At 59.0% G+C, this 14903-nt stretch overlaps 2 protein-coding genes and 1 long non-coding RNA gene across 10 annotated transcripts in view; 2 read left to right on the top strand and 1 right to left on the bottom strand.

The window, feature by feature from the left end:
- BRD1 (bromodomain containing 1) overlaps positions 1 to 5761 on the bottom strand; it is a 41679-nt gene extending 35918 nt beyond the window's left edge. For 6 of the 8 annotated variants that reach the window (XR_004286535.1, XM_032345885.1, XM_032345887.1 and 3 more), the window contains exon 1: positions 1280 to 3069. Coding sequence is in view for 7 of the 8 variants with exons in the window: in XM_032345885.1 (XP_032201776.1) it covers positions 1280 to 2646 (1367 nt within the window). In the remaining variant the exon portion in view is untranslated. Of the gene's footprint in view, positions 1 to 1279; positions 3070 to 4531; positions 4551 to 5698 lie in introns of those variants that run through there. The other 2 variants (XM_032345882.1, XM_032345883.1) reach the window with 2 other exon arrangements.
- LOC116592496 (basic proline-rich protein-like) lies at positions 3272 to 6118 on the top strand. Its single transcript, XM_032345684.1, has 5 exons — positions 3272 to 3508; positions 3621 to 3710; positions 4092 to 4275; positions 4654 to 5083; positions 5128 to 6118. Exons 1-5 carry the CDS (start codon positions 3272 to 3274, stop codon positions 6116 to 6118), a joined length of 1932 nt encoding a protein of 643 aa, XP_032201575.1.
- Positions 6119 to 7589: 1471 nt separating this feature from the next.
- Positions 7590 to 14409, top strand: LOC116592611. The gene is made up of 3 exons (XR_004286536.1): positions 7590 to 8112; positions 11617 to 11621; positions 14399 to 14409. It is a non-coding gene; the product is annotated as an uncharacterized LOC116592611 (long non-coding RNA).
- The last annotated feature ends 494 nt before the right edge of the window (positions 14410 to 14903 follow it).

Here is a 14903-nt window from a genome sequence, read left to right as displayed (position 1 = left end):
TATTTCAGGGTGGGAAAGCGACCGCGCGCACAGTGGGAGGAGACGAGGAAGGAAGCAGGCGCGCCGCTGAGCGTGGGGTCTGCTGCGGGGCTCGATCCCAGGACCCTGAGATCATGACCTGAGCCGACATCAGGAGTCGGACACGCAACTGACTGGGCCCCCGGGAGCCCCTACTTCTCATTCTTAAGAGACACTGAGCGCCTGCTCCCTCGGGAGAAGGGAGCGCTCCAACGGGCACCGCGCACGACCCCTCACAACCCGGCGGTGACCCGAACCCAGGCGTGACGGTGAGGACCAAGCCGCCTGCTTCATCACACGCGCTCCTCCCCGTCACACACACGCACAAAAACAACGCAAAAACCGAGTCTTGGATACATTTAAGGGAAGTCTTCCTTCTCCGCAATCCAAACGTGCCCCGAGTCTGTCACTCAGTCTGGGACACGAGCAGGTTCTCTTTCTGGCGTCCAGGCCACAGCACGGAAGCCCCAGGCTGCCCTCGGGCGCACGTGACGGTCTGCACCCTCACCTCGCCGCCCCATGCGGCCTCCTCCACCAGACGCCCGCAAGCCCCGTGCCCGACGACCAAGTGCCCGCCACCCGCAAAGCCCCCCCCAGGCCTGGGGGCCTCCAGTCCCTCACCCTCATCACCAAGTCACCCACCCACACGCTGAACAAAACGCAAAGAGCAAGTCCGTAACCGGACCGCAGGCACAGACGAAGAAACAAGTCCCGGGACAGGAGCCGACACAGCCGCATGGGGACTGGGCCCGGGACACTCCCCACGGCGGCCCCCCCAGCGCCGTGAGCCCTCCAGACCCCCCGCGCCGCACCCCCACCACGGCGGCCTGCTGTACACTGGAGAGCCCCACGCGGACCCCTAGTCACAGCACCAAGGGAGGCTGCGGAAACCCAGACAGGAGAGCGGCGTCCCCTGTACGAGGCTCCTGGCGGCCCCGCTCTGATCTCCACTCGTCACTTCCCCTCCCCTTCACTTTACAACAAGTTATACTTGAGATGCCCCAAGGTTCCCCAAGTTGGGAGCGGGGCGGAGCGAGGAACAGCTTTTTATCGTGTCGGAGGTGATGGATCAGGGCCCGGACTCTAACTTCCTGCAGTCGGGAAGCTAGGGCTCTAAGGTCCTCGCGGCTCAGGGGAGAAGGTCCGTCAGAGAGCCCCAGCTGACGGCCCCCGTCCCGGGGTCGCCCACCCCGTCCCGGAGTCCCCCGTCCCCGTCCCGGGGTGCCCCGCCATCCCGCGCCCCACGCCTGCAGGCACTCACCTCTGCGGGGGGATGTGGGGAGCACACACGGGCGGCAGGGCCGCGCAGGGCTCACTCGGGGTCTTCTTGGCCTTTTTTGCTTTCTTCCTGACTTTGGACGTGGACCTGACGGCTTTGACGGAGCTCTCTTTTCGACAGACGCCGTTTTTCATCTCGACATCCCCGTAAATGTTCAGAGGCCTCCGGGTGCAGCCCGGGGGCGTGTGGACGTCACAGTAAGCGGTCTTTCTGACGGAGAAGGTCGTGGCGCCGCCAGTGAGTTCCTTCACGGGCTCCATCTTCATGTAGAGGCCGGCCCTCTGGGCGCACGTCACGTGGAAGGCGGTGTAGCAGTTGGCCTTGTGGCACTGGATACAGGCGCCCACGCCCTTCTGCTTACAGAGGTAGCAGGTCAGTTTCCACCTGGCCGGAGGGATGTTCCTCACGCCATCGATGGGCTCGATGAACACTGTGTTGGCAAAGCCGACCTCCGGGATCCACAGGGCACAGACCACGTGGCCCCAGCGGTCGTCGTCCGTCTTTTTGAAGGCACCTCCCTTGTTGGGGCAGAGCACGCAGTCGGCGGGCCGGGCCCGGGACTGCAGGCAGTGCCGGCAGAGCCACTGGCCCTCGGGGATGTAGGGCACCCCGTAGCACTCCTGGTGCACCGCCAGGTTGCACATGTCGCAGAAGAGAATCACGTTGCTGTTCTGGCACTCGCCGTCCATGCAGATGCAGCACACGGCGTCCTCGTCGATCAGGGACTGCTGCTCGCCCTGCTTCTGGTTCTCGCAGTACGACTCCTTCTCGAAGCGGTCCATGAGGAACTCAAACACGCTCTGCGACACGGCCGAGACGCAGTCGCCCTTCCGCTTCTCGTTGACGATCTCCAGCCAGGCGTAGTCCTCCTCGTCCATGTCGTACTCCACCTCGTTGTCCAGCTCCTCCGCCGACTTCTCGATGAACTTGTAGTACACCGGGGGCCGCCGCGGGGCGGAGGGCGGGCTGTACTCCACGATCCGCACCTTGGGCTCGGGAAGCGCGCCGGCCGACGCCAGCGGGCCGTGGGCGCTGGGCAGGGCCTCATGCCTCCTCTTGACCCGGTTATTCTTGTGGCGCTTGGTGCGCGCGCACGCCGGCGGCCTCTCCCTGTTCTCCTTGTTGCTGTTGCACTCGCTCAGCTCCTGGGCGGTGAGGTCGTCCTCCAGGATGACCTCCAGGGGATCGAAAATGCTGATCCTGTGCAGGCGCCCCTCGATCTCGATCTCCACCATCCTCTGGGCTTGCGCGTAGGTCAGGGTCTCTCGCGTGGGGGAGTGCTTAGTGCCGCACGGGGAGGAAGGGTGCCTCGCTGCAGCGCCGCGATGACATCGTCCTTTCCTCCTCATTTGGTACTGACTCCCTGAAACGGAGGCACAGGGGCGTTAACTGCCTGCAGAAGACCCGAGACGAGAAAAACCACCAGACACCGCGGCCGGAGCGAACCAACCAACTCAAACTACATCGGAAGGAAACTCCCAGCTGACATCGCTCCAAGGCTTCCAAAACCACGCACCCCAGGACTCGTGATCGGAGGTCACAGACCGCCTGGACAAGACGACACAAGGAGCACGGAGAGGCCTTTGAGAGGCACAAGTCCCTCCAGGCCACTCTGGGGTTCCCATAGCTCGCCAGTCACCCTCCCAGACCACACTAACAGGTCGTCAAGATGACCGCAGCATTCGTCCTGAGGAGAGGTCCCAGCTCTGAGCCCAGGAAAGCCCACACAGGGCTGGACTCCAGCAGGCACAGAGGTCGTGACAGCAAGGGCAGCGCGCTCAGTGGCTGCCCGCTCGGGGCCCCACACGCCCCTTAACCATCTCTCCCCCGGCCCTGCTGCTGCCCAAGAGGGCTCCTACAGCCCTGGTGCAAAACCCCTGTCGGCAGCCAGAAGCCTCGGCAGTCTGACCACAGTGGTCCACCCTCTCCACCAACACGGCCTCCGCACAAGGTGAGGCCCAGGGCCACTAAGCCATGCCAGAACCAAAGAGGGGAGCCCCCCTTCACCCCCAGGAGGCCCAGCCCGCCTTCCAGAGGGCCTCAGCAGTGACCGCACAGAAACCCCCACAGCCCAGCCACCCGGCCTCGCTGCCCCAAGGGCACTTCTCAGCTGCTGGCGTGACTGCGGGGCCCGCCGTGCCCTCCTCCTCATCACGTCCACCCAGACGACGTGCAACGGGCCACGGAGGGCACCTCCGCTCGCCCCCAATAGTGAGCGGCACCCCCCGCCGTCCGAGGAGAGCCCCCGCCCTGGGGTTGCCAGCAGTGGCTCAGGAGCCCGACAGCCTGGCCACAGACCTTCACGAGCGTTCGCTCTTTTCAGACCTCCACCATCGAACTCAGGAACGGAGGCTGCTCTCAACCTGCCTCACAGGAAGACCCTGGACCACCGGCCGCCAAGCCCAGGGTCACCGTAGGATGACAACGAGGACCTCTGACTCCTCTCCCCGAACCACCGCACTCTGCTGACAGGAAGCAAGACGACTTCTAGGAGACTGGCCTCCAAAAGGACTTTCCAAGCCGGGGGCCCAGACCCACTGCTCTGCAGTCACCCCGAGGAGCTGGATTGCGGCCACACAGCAAGCCAGCTGGCCTTGGGGAAAAGCCCCCAAAGCACCAGAAAAGTCCTGAGAGGCAAGACCCGAAGTGCACTTTCTTAAGACAGAGACTTCAGACTGTTCTCCTTTTGTCAAACAGAAATCCCTGTTTTATGCTGAAACCTTCTAGGAATTCCCTGTAAAAACAAGCATGAAAACGCCGTGGCCGGCCAAAACCCCATTCTCCTGCGCCTCAGGCCTGCGCAGGGGCGCCCTCAGCCCTGGACCGCAGGGGTCGGGCGGAAGCCACCGGCCGGCCAGCCCTGCACCAGCGATGCCTTGTGAAGAGAGGTGTCAGCACCACAGCCTCTGAGGAGGGGACCCTCGGGCACCCGGGGACGGCCTCACGTGTCCCCACCGAGGTGGTGCAGGAGCAACATGGTCACTCACCAGGTTCAAAGCCAACGCCTCACCTTGTCCTCTGGGCACCGCACCGAGCCCATCTAACTACAATGGGCCTCCAAGAGCCACACTCTCCGGGGTGGGGGGGTCTTTAACCACTGTCCACCAGAAGTTCACCTAACAGTTCCCGGTCCCTGCAGGCCTGTCATCTGGACTCGTGGCTGGGACCGGGACAGAGGGCACTGAGCAGCACGGAGCGACTGCCCCAGGTCCTCGCCTCCCTACGCCCACTGACCGGCACTGGACAGGCCGCGTCCACACAGGCACTTCCCTGGAGCAGTAGGACTCCCGCGGGGAGGCGGGCAGCAAGGACACTGAGCCAGCGCTCGCAGCAGTGACTCCGTTGCGGACACGCAGAGAAGCCGGGCGAGAGAGGAAGCGAGCTCTCCAACGGTCGGCTCCCGGCCCCAAGCAGTCCACCCGCGGCCTGGCCCGGGACCAGCCCCATCCACTCCCCCACGACTGTGCTCGCCAGTGGGAGCAAGGCCGGTCCCCAGCTCCGGGGCCTGTGCGAGGACCGCCTGACCCCCCGGACGGGCCCAGGGCCCCCTGACCGAGGCGCGGCCGGCTGGGCCGACCCTGCGGGCGCCAACGACCTGGATGGGCGTGGCGCTTCCTGGGCTCGGCGGGTGTCAGAACTGCTCCGGGCCCTCCCGGCGGCTGCCGGCTCCGCACTCGGGCCGGAAAGCGGGAGCGGCGCGTCCTCCCACCGGCCCGGCCGCCACCGCCCACCGCCCGCCGGGGCGCCCGACCCGCGAGGCCGGCCCCGGGCACTGGGCTGGGGAACGTTGGAAGTCCGGCCCCAGCGCAGGGAGTTTCCTGCCTTGGCAGCAGCAAGCAGGCGGCGCGGTTACATAACGCGACCCGCTCGCGCGCCACCAACGCTCCGGCCGCGGCCCCGCGCCGGCTCCGAGGCCCGCACCCCGCGGCCCTTCCCGCCCGGGGCCCCGCCGCGGCCGGCACAGCGGAGCCCGGCGGGGACGAGCGCGGCCTCCCGGCGCCGGGCCCCGACCGCCCCGACCGCCCCGACCGCCCCGACCGCCCCGCGCCCCGCGCCGCCCCGCGCCCCGGCCCGCCGGCTCCCCGGCGCCCCCGCGGCCGCCCCGACCCTCCGGGGCCCCGACGTCCCTCCGCGGCCTCCGGCCTCCGGCCCCGCCGCCGCCCAGGCCTCCGCCGCCGCCCGACCCCGGCCCCCGCGGCCCCGGCCTCCCAGCGCGGCCTCCCCGCCGCCGCCCCGCCCGCCGCCCGCCGCCCGCCGCCCTCAGGCCGCCCTCAGGCCGCGGACAATGCGCCGCCGCCGCGGCCGCCAAACATGGCGCCGGCCCCGCACCCGAGAGGCCGGCGGCGGGCGGACGAGCGAGGCGGCCCCGACGCGGCCCCGGCCCGGCCCCCGCCCACTCACCTTCGGGGCCGCGGCCGCGGGAGCCCGGCGGCGGGCGCGGAGGCCGGCGCGGCCCAGGCGGCGCGAATGGCGCCCGCGGCTCCCCCGCCAACGGCCGCGCAGGCCCGGGTCGCCGCCGCTCTGGGCTCCTGTCGGCGGCGCCCGGCCCGGCCCGGCCCGGCTCGGCTCGGCTCGGCGGCCGCGGGCTCGCGCGCTCGGGCTCTGCGGGGCGGCGGCGGCGGCGGCGGCGCGGGGTCGGGGCCGCGGGGGAGGGGCCGGCGCGGGGCAGGCCCGGCCGGAGGCGGCGGCGGCGGCGGCGGGGGCGCGGGGAGGCTCGGACGCCCGGGCCGGCGCGGCGCTCGCTCCCCGGCGAAGCAAACAATGCGGCGGCCGCTCCGCCCGGCGCGCTGCGTGCCACACGCGCCCCGCCCGCCGCCGTGACGCGCGCGGGGCGGGGCGGGGCGGCCGGGCGGGGGCGGGGCCGCGGGCGGGGCGGGGCGGGGGCCGCGGGCGGGGCGGGGCGGCCGGGCCGCGGCCGGGGGCGGCGGGCTCCGGGACCCTGGGCGGGGGGCCTCCGGGGCGCCGGGGACCTCAGGGACAGGGCCGGACCCGGGACCTCTGTGCGGTGTGGGGGCCCCCAGGCGACGGGCCGGGACCCTGGGGGAGGGCCTGGGGCGGGGTGGCTGGGACCCTGGGCCCAGGGCCTGAAGGGGAGGGCCGGGACCTCAACTGGGGGCGGGGACCCTGGTCTGGCCAAGGCCCTGGTCCAGAGGGCCTGAGGGGGTGTGTGCGGACCCTGGGTGGGGCAGGGAGGGGGTACTGGGACGGAGGGCGCAACAGGACGCGGGGCTGGGGGCCAGAGAGGGCGACTGGACTGGGTCACCAGCCAGGGTAGAGGACTAACCCGAGTGGAGTTACAGGACACTGGGCAGGGGAGGGAGGCGGACTCCCAAGCCCATCAGGGGAGCTGGCTCCGGAGAAGTGAAGCCCAGTGCCCCGGAGAAGCCTAGATGGTTCTGTGGTTTCCTGGAGGGTTCCTGGCTAGCATAGTGACCACGAAGGAAGGCTGGGCCCTGGGAGAAAGGAGCTGGCACGGCCCCCCTCGCTGGGGGCAGCAGGAGAGGCCCCTCAGGAAGAGAAGGGACACCCCTCCCCCCAGGGCAAAGGTTGGGTCCCTCTGAGCTGGTAAGATCTTCTCCTTATCAGGACAGGCGGGGCAGAGCCCACTGCCTGGGGCCCTCCAGCAAAGGCCTTACTTGGAGCAGGCCGCCCTGACCAGTGTCCTCCGTGGGAGCTGGAGCCCACCAGCCTCTGCTGACCGGCACTTGTGTCTCCCTGCCCCCAGTGCACGGGTTGAGACGGGAAGGTTTGGAGGGTGGGCTAGGATTCCAGCCACAGCCCCCCTCGAGGCTGGCCCAGCATTGGGACCCCAACCACATGGGCCCCAGCCCCGGGAGCTGCCCTACAGATGCCCACTGATCTGAATGCAGGCTCGCCAGGGCACGCAGTGGCAGAGGACAAGCAAGCTGGGCCTGCATCCCTCCCCCGGCCTTGGGCAGACCTGACGCAGAGCAGCGAGGTGGAGTGTCTCAGGACAGGGTCAACAGTAAGAGGCTCCGAAAAAGAAGGTGAGAGCCGGGAAACCCTTCTCCCAGGACTGGGGGGGGGGGGGGGGGCGGCTTCTCACATGACGGAGTCATGCTCACACAGCCAGGTCAGAGCGACATCCTGGAATCGCCAGGATAAAGAGACGAGCTCAAAGGCCTTCAGAGAAGAAGGGTCTTTTTTTTTTTTTTTTTTTTTTTTAAGATTTTACTTCTCTGTTTGACAGAGATCACAGGCAGAGAGGCAGGCGGAGAGAGGGGGCAGCAGGCTCCCGCCCGAGCGGAGCGCCTCATACAGGGCTCGATCCCAGGACCCTGCGATCATGACCTGAGCCGAAGGCAGAGGCTTCACCCACTGAGCCCTGCAGGCGTCCAAGAAGGGTTTTCTTTAATCAGACTGAATCTGATCGTTACTTGGCAAAGAACCGGCCATTAAAATTCTAAGAATTCAAGAATTCCACGTACAGAGAAACTCATTCGTGAGACAGCAAACGAAAGGTGTCTTCACAGTCTGTAAACAACCCCGTTTGCCACACCCAAAGTCTCCAGAAAAATGCCGAACGCCTCTGGCAGAGGGACAGGTGTATCCCGGAGAAGACCTGGACGCCGGCAAACAAGGTCCCACGACCGCTGAGCAAGTCCCAGACGGGCCGACTCGGCGTAGGGCAAGGGCAGGTGAGAGCAGGAAGGAGGAAGCGCACGAAGGTTCTCGTCCTGGTAGCGGGTTTTCAAACTGGTGAAGGAAGTTGGGGGGAAACTGACATGCGGAAAGACGGGCGATATCAACAGACGGCCACACGCATGGTGAAGAAGGGATATGATGCGACACGCGTTTGTGTAACAAATACGTGTGAGCGTGTCACACAGACGGGGGACGGAAGGAGGGGCCGTGTGTGCCTAACCCTGTCCCTCCTCTAAGACCGCAAGGAGGGGACAGAAAACTGAACTGCGAGAGGCTCGCAGCACCTGTGCCTCGCGGGTGAGGTTAGTGTCCAGGATCCCCTCAGACGCAGCAGAAAGAGACCAGCAAATAGAATAATAGGCAAACCCATAAGCAGGCTCCTTGCAGAGAACGTGGCAGCCCGTAGGCTCACCCGTGACTTTAGAAATGCAAACTGCAATCCCACCCAATGAACACAAATGTTCAAGTCAAACCCGTGGCGACAGGAAAGGCAGACCGACGGGAACGATGACAGGTACGCGCGGCCCCTGCCGGCTGGAGTGGCCTGTGGTCCGGTGACCTTGGGAAACAATAAGGCGTTACCCAGTGGCGTCGGACCTGCGCGTCAGTTACCCACGGCTACGTGTCGAACTAATGCACAACTCTAGCTCAGAAACAAGGACCGCTCCTTTCGCACAGGGATGTCCTATTTGGGCAGGATTCAGCAGGCGCAGCCCGTCCACTCCACACTGCACCACCTGGGGTATCCCTACTGCGGGCTGGAGGGCCCATGTGCAAGGTGGTGCCCTAATGGGGCCGGTAGGCCGTTTCCAGCTGTGGAGAGGGGGATGGTGTCCACGTTCCCAGAGAACCAGGGAGGAACTGTATCACTTCTCGTGCCGTGGCCCCGACGGTCACAAAGCATCACTTGTGCCCAAGCCTGTCCAGATTGGAGAGATGAGACGCCGACCTCTGCCCTCTGGGGAGATGAGTGTTAAAGTCACATTTTAAGAGGAAGAAGCATGCAGTATGGGAGAAGTGGCGGGCCCTTGGAGAGAATGCAGGCTGCCACGCGTGCGCTGCAATTCCCAGCTCTAGGGTGAAGCCGATACGTACTCCTGGATCCAGTCTATGCCTGAACATACACCCAAGAAAGCTCCACTCATTCACGGGGACGTGTGCATCGGTGTTCAAGACAGCATTGCTTGATAAAATACTGAGAGGAAGAAATACCTTCAGTGTCTTGGACGATAAAATGAATAAAGTGAGGCACATCGTACAGCAGAAGAGAACACAACGGCTTACACGAAGAAACTTGGTCCCGCTTGGAGCCCTGTGGCCGGGTCCCAAACATGATGCTGAATGGCAGTAACTCAAGACAGTGGTATAAAGTGCGGTCGCATTTATGCCCACCAGAGTGAGCTCGGAAGTCTAGGTGCGCACACCCCGGATCTTCGGCTTCGTATCTGTCCACGAGGCTGGAGTTCGTACTGACAGCTCCGATTCCAACCCAACTGATTTCATTCTGTCCTCTCTCTCCGTAGAACTCGTTTCCAACAACAAAAAGCCTCTGTGCACTTACCTGGTAGCTCTCTCGGTCTCCACTGTGTGTTGGGCTGTGCCAGCCAGAAAGTGGGCCCAAGACCCTCAACCACCACCCCTACCCCGTCTCCATTAGGACGCACAGAGCCTGACGAAGGCAAGGAGAGGGCAGCGGTGTTCTTCTTTTCTTGTTCTATTTTCTAGCAAGAGTCCGATGAAATCCTTCTTCTTTGTGTCTGATCTAGCTTTAACCTTTGCTACAGTCGATGGCGCCTGCATACACAAACACAACATCCTTTACATGGTATTCTCACTTCAGAACTCAGGAAAAAATAATTTTTCCTGACTCTTTTAATAGAAATCTAGTTATTTTCATAGTTTCAATAGAAGTCAGCCCTCTTTTTTACCAGGATATAATTAGAGAAATTGCGCAACCTCATGTGGATGTCACACGTGAGACTCCATCAGGGTGACCCAGCCACTCTTAGGAACAAGGGTTGTAGCATCTGTGTTGAATCCATGACCACAGAGCCCGCAGATCCACCGAACTCATGCTCCTGTCCTGTGGTGTGCCAGATCTGAGTCCTACAAGCAGTAACGGAGGCAAGAGCTGTGCGAGACCAGCTGTGTGTGGTCCTTGAGAAGACAGGGGCTTACCCAGCTGTGCAGGTGCTGCAGGCAAATCCGAGGGAGATCACTTTAGTTCAGTTTCCTAACCTCGGACTGGAAGAGCAAACGAGAGAAAGCTGGGGCATAAGAGAGACTCGACCCCACGTTCCTTACAGCGACATCTCCAAACGGGGTGATTTTCTGGACTTGATCCCCAGGAGACATGGATGCACCAGCCCAACGGGGAGGCTCACCCAGGTTAATTACCACTTCTGCAGCACCTGTGAGTGACTCAGGTCCAAACACGGGAAGACCCAGCTTTCTGCGTTCAAGAATAACCTTTGTAGATCCTTTATCATCAAAGGGAGCGGTTAAGAGTTTCCAAAACTTAACGATGGGTGAAGGGAGTGCCTCCATCGGTTAATCTCCCAACCCTTGATTTCAGCTGGGGTCATGATCTCAGGGTCATGAGCTCAAGCCCCGTGTTGGGCTCCATGCTCAGCCCAGGAGTCTGCTTGTCCCTCTCTCTCTGCTCCTCCCCACCGTGCTCACACTCTCCCTGTCTCTCTGTCTCTCTTTGTCAAATAAATAAAATCTTTAAGAAAAAAGAACAGGTCAAGGGATGGTGATGTGTGCTTTGCTGGGCGGCTGGACGTTGTCTAGCACGCCTGCCGAGGGAATTTTTTATGTTCTCAAGACCGCGCCTGTTTCACTGCTATTTACTATTGATTATGACTTTTTTACAACCCATTAAGGGTAGACTTTAACTTGCAGAAAACAGACAGCTAGATAAAGTGATCCCTGTCTGATAGCAATGCACATGAATTTTGTCCAGTAGTAAGTGATAGAAATTTTTTGTCTGGTAAAGAAAAAAAAATTATGATTAGAAGAGGTTGCCATTTAATGGCCCTGTAGATCACTAACCACTTTGGTTTTTTTAAAAGATTTTATTTATTTGGCAGACAGAGATCACAAGTAGACTGAGAGGCAGAGAGAGAGAGAGGAGGAAGCAGGCTCCCTGCTGAGCAGAGAGCCCGATGTGGGGCTCGATCCCAGGACCCTGAGATCATGACCTGAGCCGAAGGCAGAGGCTTAACCCACTGAGCCTCCAAGCACCCCCACTAAGCAGTTTTTAATCTAAATGAGCAAGCTTGTCTTCAGCCAGTACCAATACCTCTGTTTTCAGTCCTCCCCAGACTTCTCTTCTGTTGCCTTCCCCACCTGTTATGTGTTGAATCGTGTCCCCCAGAAGATATGTTGACATCCTCACCCCCAGGAGCTGTCAGTTGGATCTCACAGGGAAGTAGGCTCTTCACAGATGGTCAAGGTCAGATGAGGTCATTGGGGTGGGTCCTTATCCAAGGACGGTGTCCAAGGAAATCTGGACACGGATGCACAGGCCACAAGAAAGCCGTGTGGACCAAAGCAGATTGGAGGGATGCAGCTGTTAGTCCAGGGAAAGCCGAGCCTGACAGCTGCCAGAGGTAGGCGGAGACGGGAGGATCCTGCCCTACTGGTTTCAGAGGGAGTCCTGGCCTCTAAGCTATGAGACAATACATTTCTGTTATTTTAAGTCACCCAGTTTGTGGCCACTTGTTATGGCAACCATAGGATACCAATCCACCTTCCTAGTCCACGGTGACTTCAAGTTTCCTGGGTAAGCCCATCCGACCCATCGGCAAATCGCGTTGGCACCCCTTCAAAATGTGTCCAGAACCAGCCCTGTGTCACCACTTCCTCTGCTACCACCAGACCAGTCACTATTGTCTCACACCTGGATCATCTCGGTATCTTGACTAGGCTCTGTGTCACCTGTGAACCTGTGTTCTTTTTCTCAACACAGCAGCCCAAATGATACTGCCACTTCTGTGCTTAGAACCTTCCAGCGGCTCCCCGCCTCTCTCAAAATAACAGCCAAAGGCCTCAGCCTACCAACCAAAGAACAACCAGACTAAAAATGGGTATAAAGGATTTGAATAGACATTTCCTCAAAAAGACACACAAATGACCAATAAGCAAATGAGAAGATGTACAGCATCATTAACCCTTTGGGACATGCAAATCAAAACCACAAAGAGACACCACTTCACACCCACTAGGGTGACTGGGATCAAAAAGTCAGATGCTAACACATGTTAGGGAGGATGTTCCTGGAGGGAGTGTAAAAAGGTACAGCTGCTTTGAAAGACAGTTGGACGGTTTCCCAAAATGTTAAACACGGAGTTACCATATGACCCAGAGATTCCACTCCTGATTGTGTGCCCAAGGGAAATTAAACACATGTCCACACAGAAACTTGTACACGAAGATCAGCAGCAGTATCACTCATGATGTCAATAAGCAAAGATAAACCGAAGTCCATCAGCACAGGAACACTGGATGCGATCGATCCATGGACGGAACAAAAATGGGTGCCATGCTGAAATGTACCGCATGGAAGGCTCTTGAAAACATTATGCAAAGGGAAAGATGCCATTTCTATGAAATGCCAATAATAAGCAAATCTATAGACACAGAACTCATGCTAGAGGTTGCCAGGGCCTCAGGGAAGGGAGAATTGGAGACTGACTTCTAGTAGTATGGGGTTTCTTTAGGGACGATGTTCTAAAATCAACTCTGGTAAGGGTTTCCCACCCTTGTGCCTGTACTAAAAATCACTAAATTGTACATTTTAAATGAGTGAATTGTATGGTATGTGAATTATAGCTTAAGAAAGTTGTTGTAAAAATATATTGAATAAATAATTACATAAGTAAAAATTTAAAAATAACACCAGAGACATCTGGTTAGATGGTGTGGACTCATCTCTACCAGCTCATCCAACCGAACTCAACTTTTAAAACCAGGGAATAATACAGCAATTATAGGAAAAGAGAGGGAGTCTGACTGGGGGCCTGGGATTGAGGAACAACACTTGGAGTGTCCCAGGACCTACCCAGGAGAAGGCTGTCCAGGTCCAGGATCTCCATACCAGCCAGTGGCAGAAGGCAATCCTGGCCCACTGTCTCCCCACCCGCCCCCCAGCAACTGAGGGGAGCTCACCTACCCTCCCCTGGGAGAACTGGTAGAGATCAGGATGTACCCTCCATCCCACAGATCCATCTTTCTGCACAGCCACCTACTACCAGCTCTGGGCAGCAAGGGAATCGCCTCTGTCCCAGAAATAAGTGGGAGCTTCAAAAAAAATAAATAAATAAATAAGTGGGAGCTTCTGTGGCAACAGGTGAACAAAGCAGACCAGGGTAGGAATTCAGGGGCTCTAAAAAGCGAAATTATCATTGGAACCACAACCCACGAAAGTAGGCCAGGATGGGTCACTCCTAACAGGAGCACTGCCTGCGAAAGCGGAAGGGTTAGATCGGATTCGGAGTCTCCTAACATGACATCCACGCTGCTCAGGTTACACTCTTAAAACTCACTTGTCACACCAAGCATCGGGAAAGTCGTACTGGACCTAAGAAGAAATAATCCACAGATGCTACCGCTGAGATGAATCAGTTGTTGGAATTGCCTGATGGGAACTGTAATCCAGCCATCTCAAAAATGCTTCGGCACGTACTTATGAATTATCTTAAAACAAATGAGAAACCAGAAACTCTTAGAAACAAACAACAGACAAATGAAGTTACAGAACTAAAAAATACACCAAAGTAAGCAGCTCCCTGTAGAGTCTCAACACCACAATGAATATGACAGAAGAAAGAAGCCATGAACCAGAAGACAGAACAACAGAATTACCTAATCTGAGCCATAGGGAGAAAAGACACAGGAGGAAAAATAACAAAACTTCAGGAACCCATGGGACTGTATGTAAAAGATAGGTCTAACCTCTGTGTCATTAGACTCTAGAGAGAGAAGAAAGGATGTGAAGCTGAAAAAATATCTGAAGAACAAATAGCAGAAACTTCCCAAATTTGGCAAAAGACGAGACATTCCGGAAGCCGGGCAAATCCCAAATAAGATAAATTGAAGAAATTTGCCGCACGTAATAATTAAACTTCTGAAAACTAATGACAATGAAGAAATCCTGAAAGCAGAGAGAAACAGCACTTTGCCTGGAAGAGCAGAGCAATGGGCATAACGGTGGGTTGTTCTCAGAAACGCAGCGGCAGGAGGAAGTGGCACGTCTCTCAAGCGCTGAGAGGAAAACGCTGTCGACCGTGAATTCGGAGTCAGGTGAAAACGTGCTTTGGGAATGAAAGGGAAATAAAAACATTCTCCGACAAAGAAAACCAACACTTGGACCCTCACAGAACTAGGCTTCAAGAACACCTGAGGAAATTCTCCAAAGAGAAAAGAAATAAGAGAAACCTTAGAACTTCAGGAAGGAAAGAAAAACAAAGGAGTGGGCCAAATCGAGGGCGGCGTAGTGGCTCGCCCTTCTCGTGGGTTTCTTAAATGATGCGTGGCTGGAGCAAACCTTGTGACACCTGCTGGGGCACGAAACACGCAGGGGAAATAACAGAAGCAGTTCTATGTGTTTTTCAGTGGGGACGGCGAGTGGGGCTGAGGGGAAGGGCGGTCGCGCGCTTCGTTCCGAGTGCGGAGTCGGAGCCAGAGGCCGGTGACCTCCTGGGTGGGGACCGTGACCCTAAGAGAGCCCTAAGAAAGCTACACAATATGTTATGCCCAAAAACGCATAAAAAAACTGAAGCAGGCTTTTAAACAATGTTTAGGTATCCCACAGGAAGAAAAGGGAGAGAGGAATAAGAAAGAGAGGGAATAAACAGAACACCAATGAAAAGATGGCAGACTTAAGCCCTGATATATCCCCCCTAATCGTATAAATGGTCTAAACACAGTGATTAAA

The sequence above is a fragment of the Mustela erminea genome, chromosome 6 (assembly GCF_009829155.1).
Source record: "Mustela erminea isolate mMusErm1 chromosome 6, mMusErm1.Pri, whole genome shotgun sequence".
Lineage (NCBI taxonomy): Eukaryota > Metazoa > Chordata > Mammalia > Carnivora > Mustelidae > Mustela > Mustela erminea.
The sequence above is the reverse complement of the archived record's forward strand: the minus strand, read 5'-3'. Positions and strand labels throughout refer to the sequence as shown.

What these genes read in the sequence shown, in the direction of transcription:
- LOC116592496 (XM_032345684.1), top strand. Translation starts at nt 3,272, where the DNA reads ATGCCAGAACCAAAGAGGGGAGCCCCCCTTCACCCCCAGGAGGCCCAG. An exon ending in CCGCCAAGCCCAGGGTCACC is followed by an intron (nt 3,711 to 4,091) that starts GTAGGATGACAA and finishes CCTGCGCCTCAG; the next exon opens with GCCTGCGCAGGGGCGCCCTC. An exon ending in GGTGGTGCAGGAGCAACATG is followed by an intron (nt 4,276 to 4,653) that starts GTCACTCACCAG and finishes GCGGACACGCAG; the next exon opens with AGAAGCCGGGCGAGAGAGGA.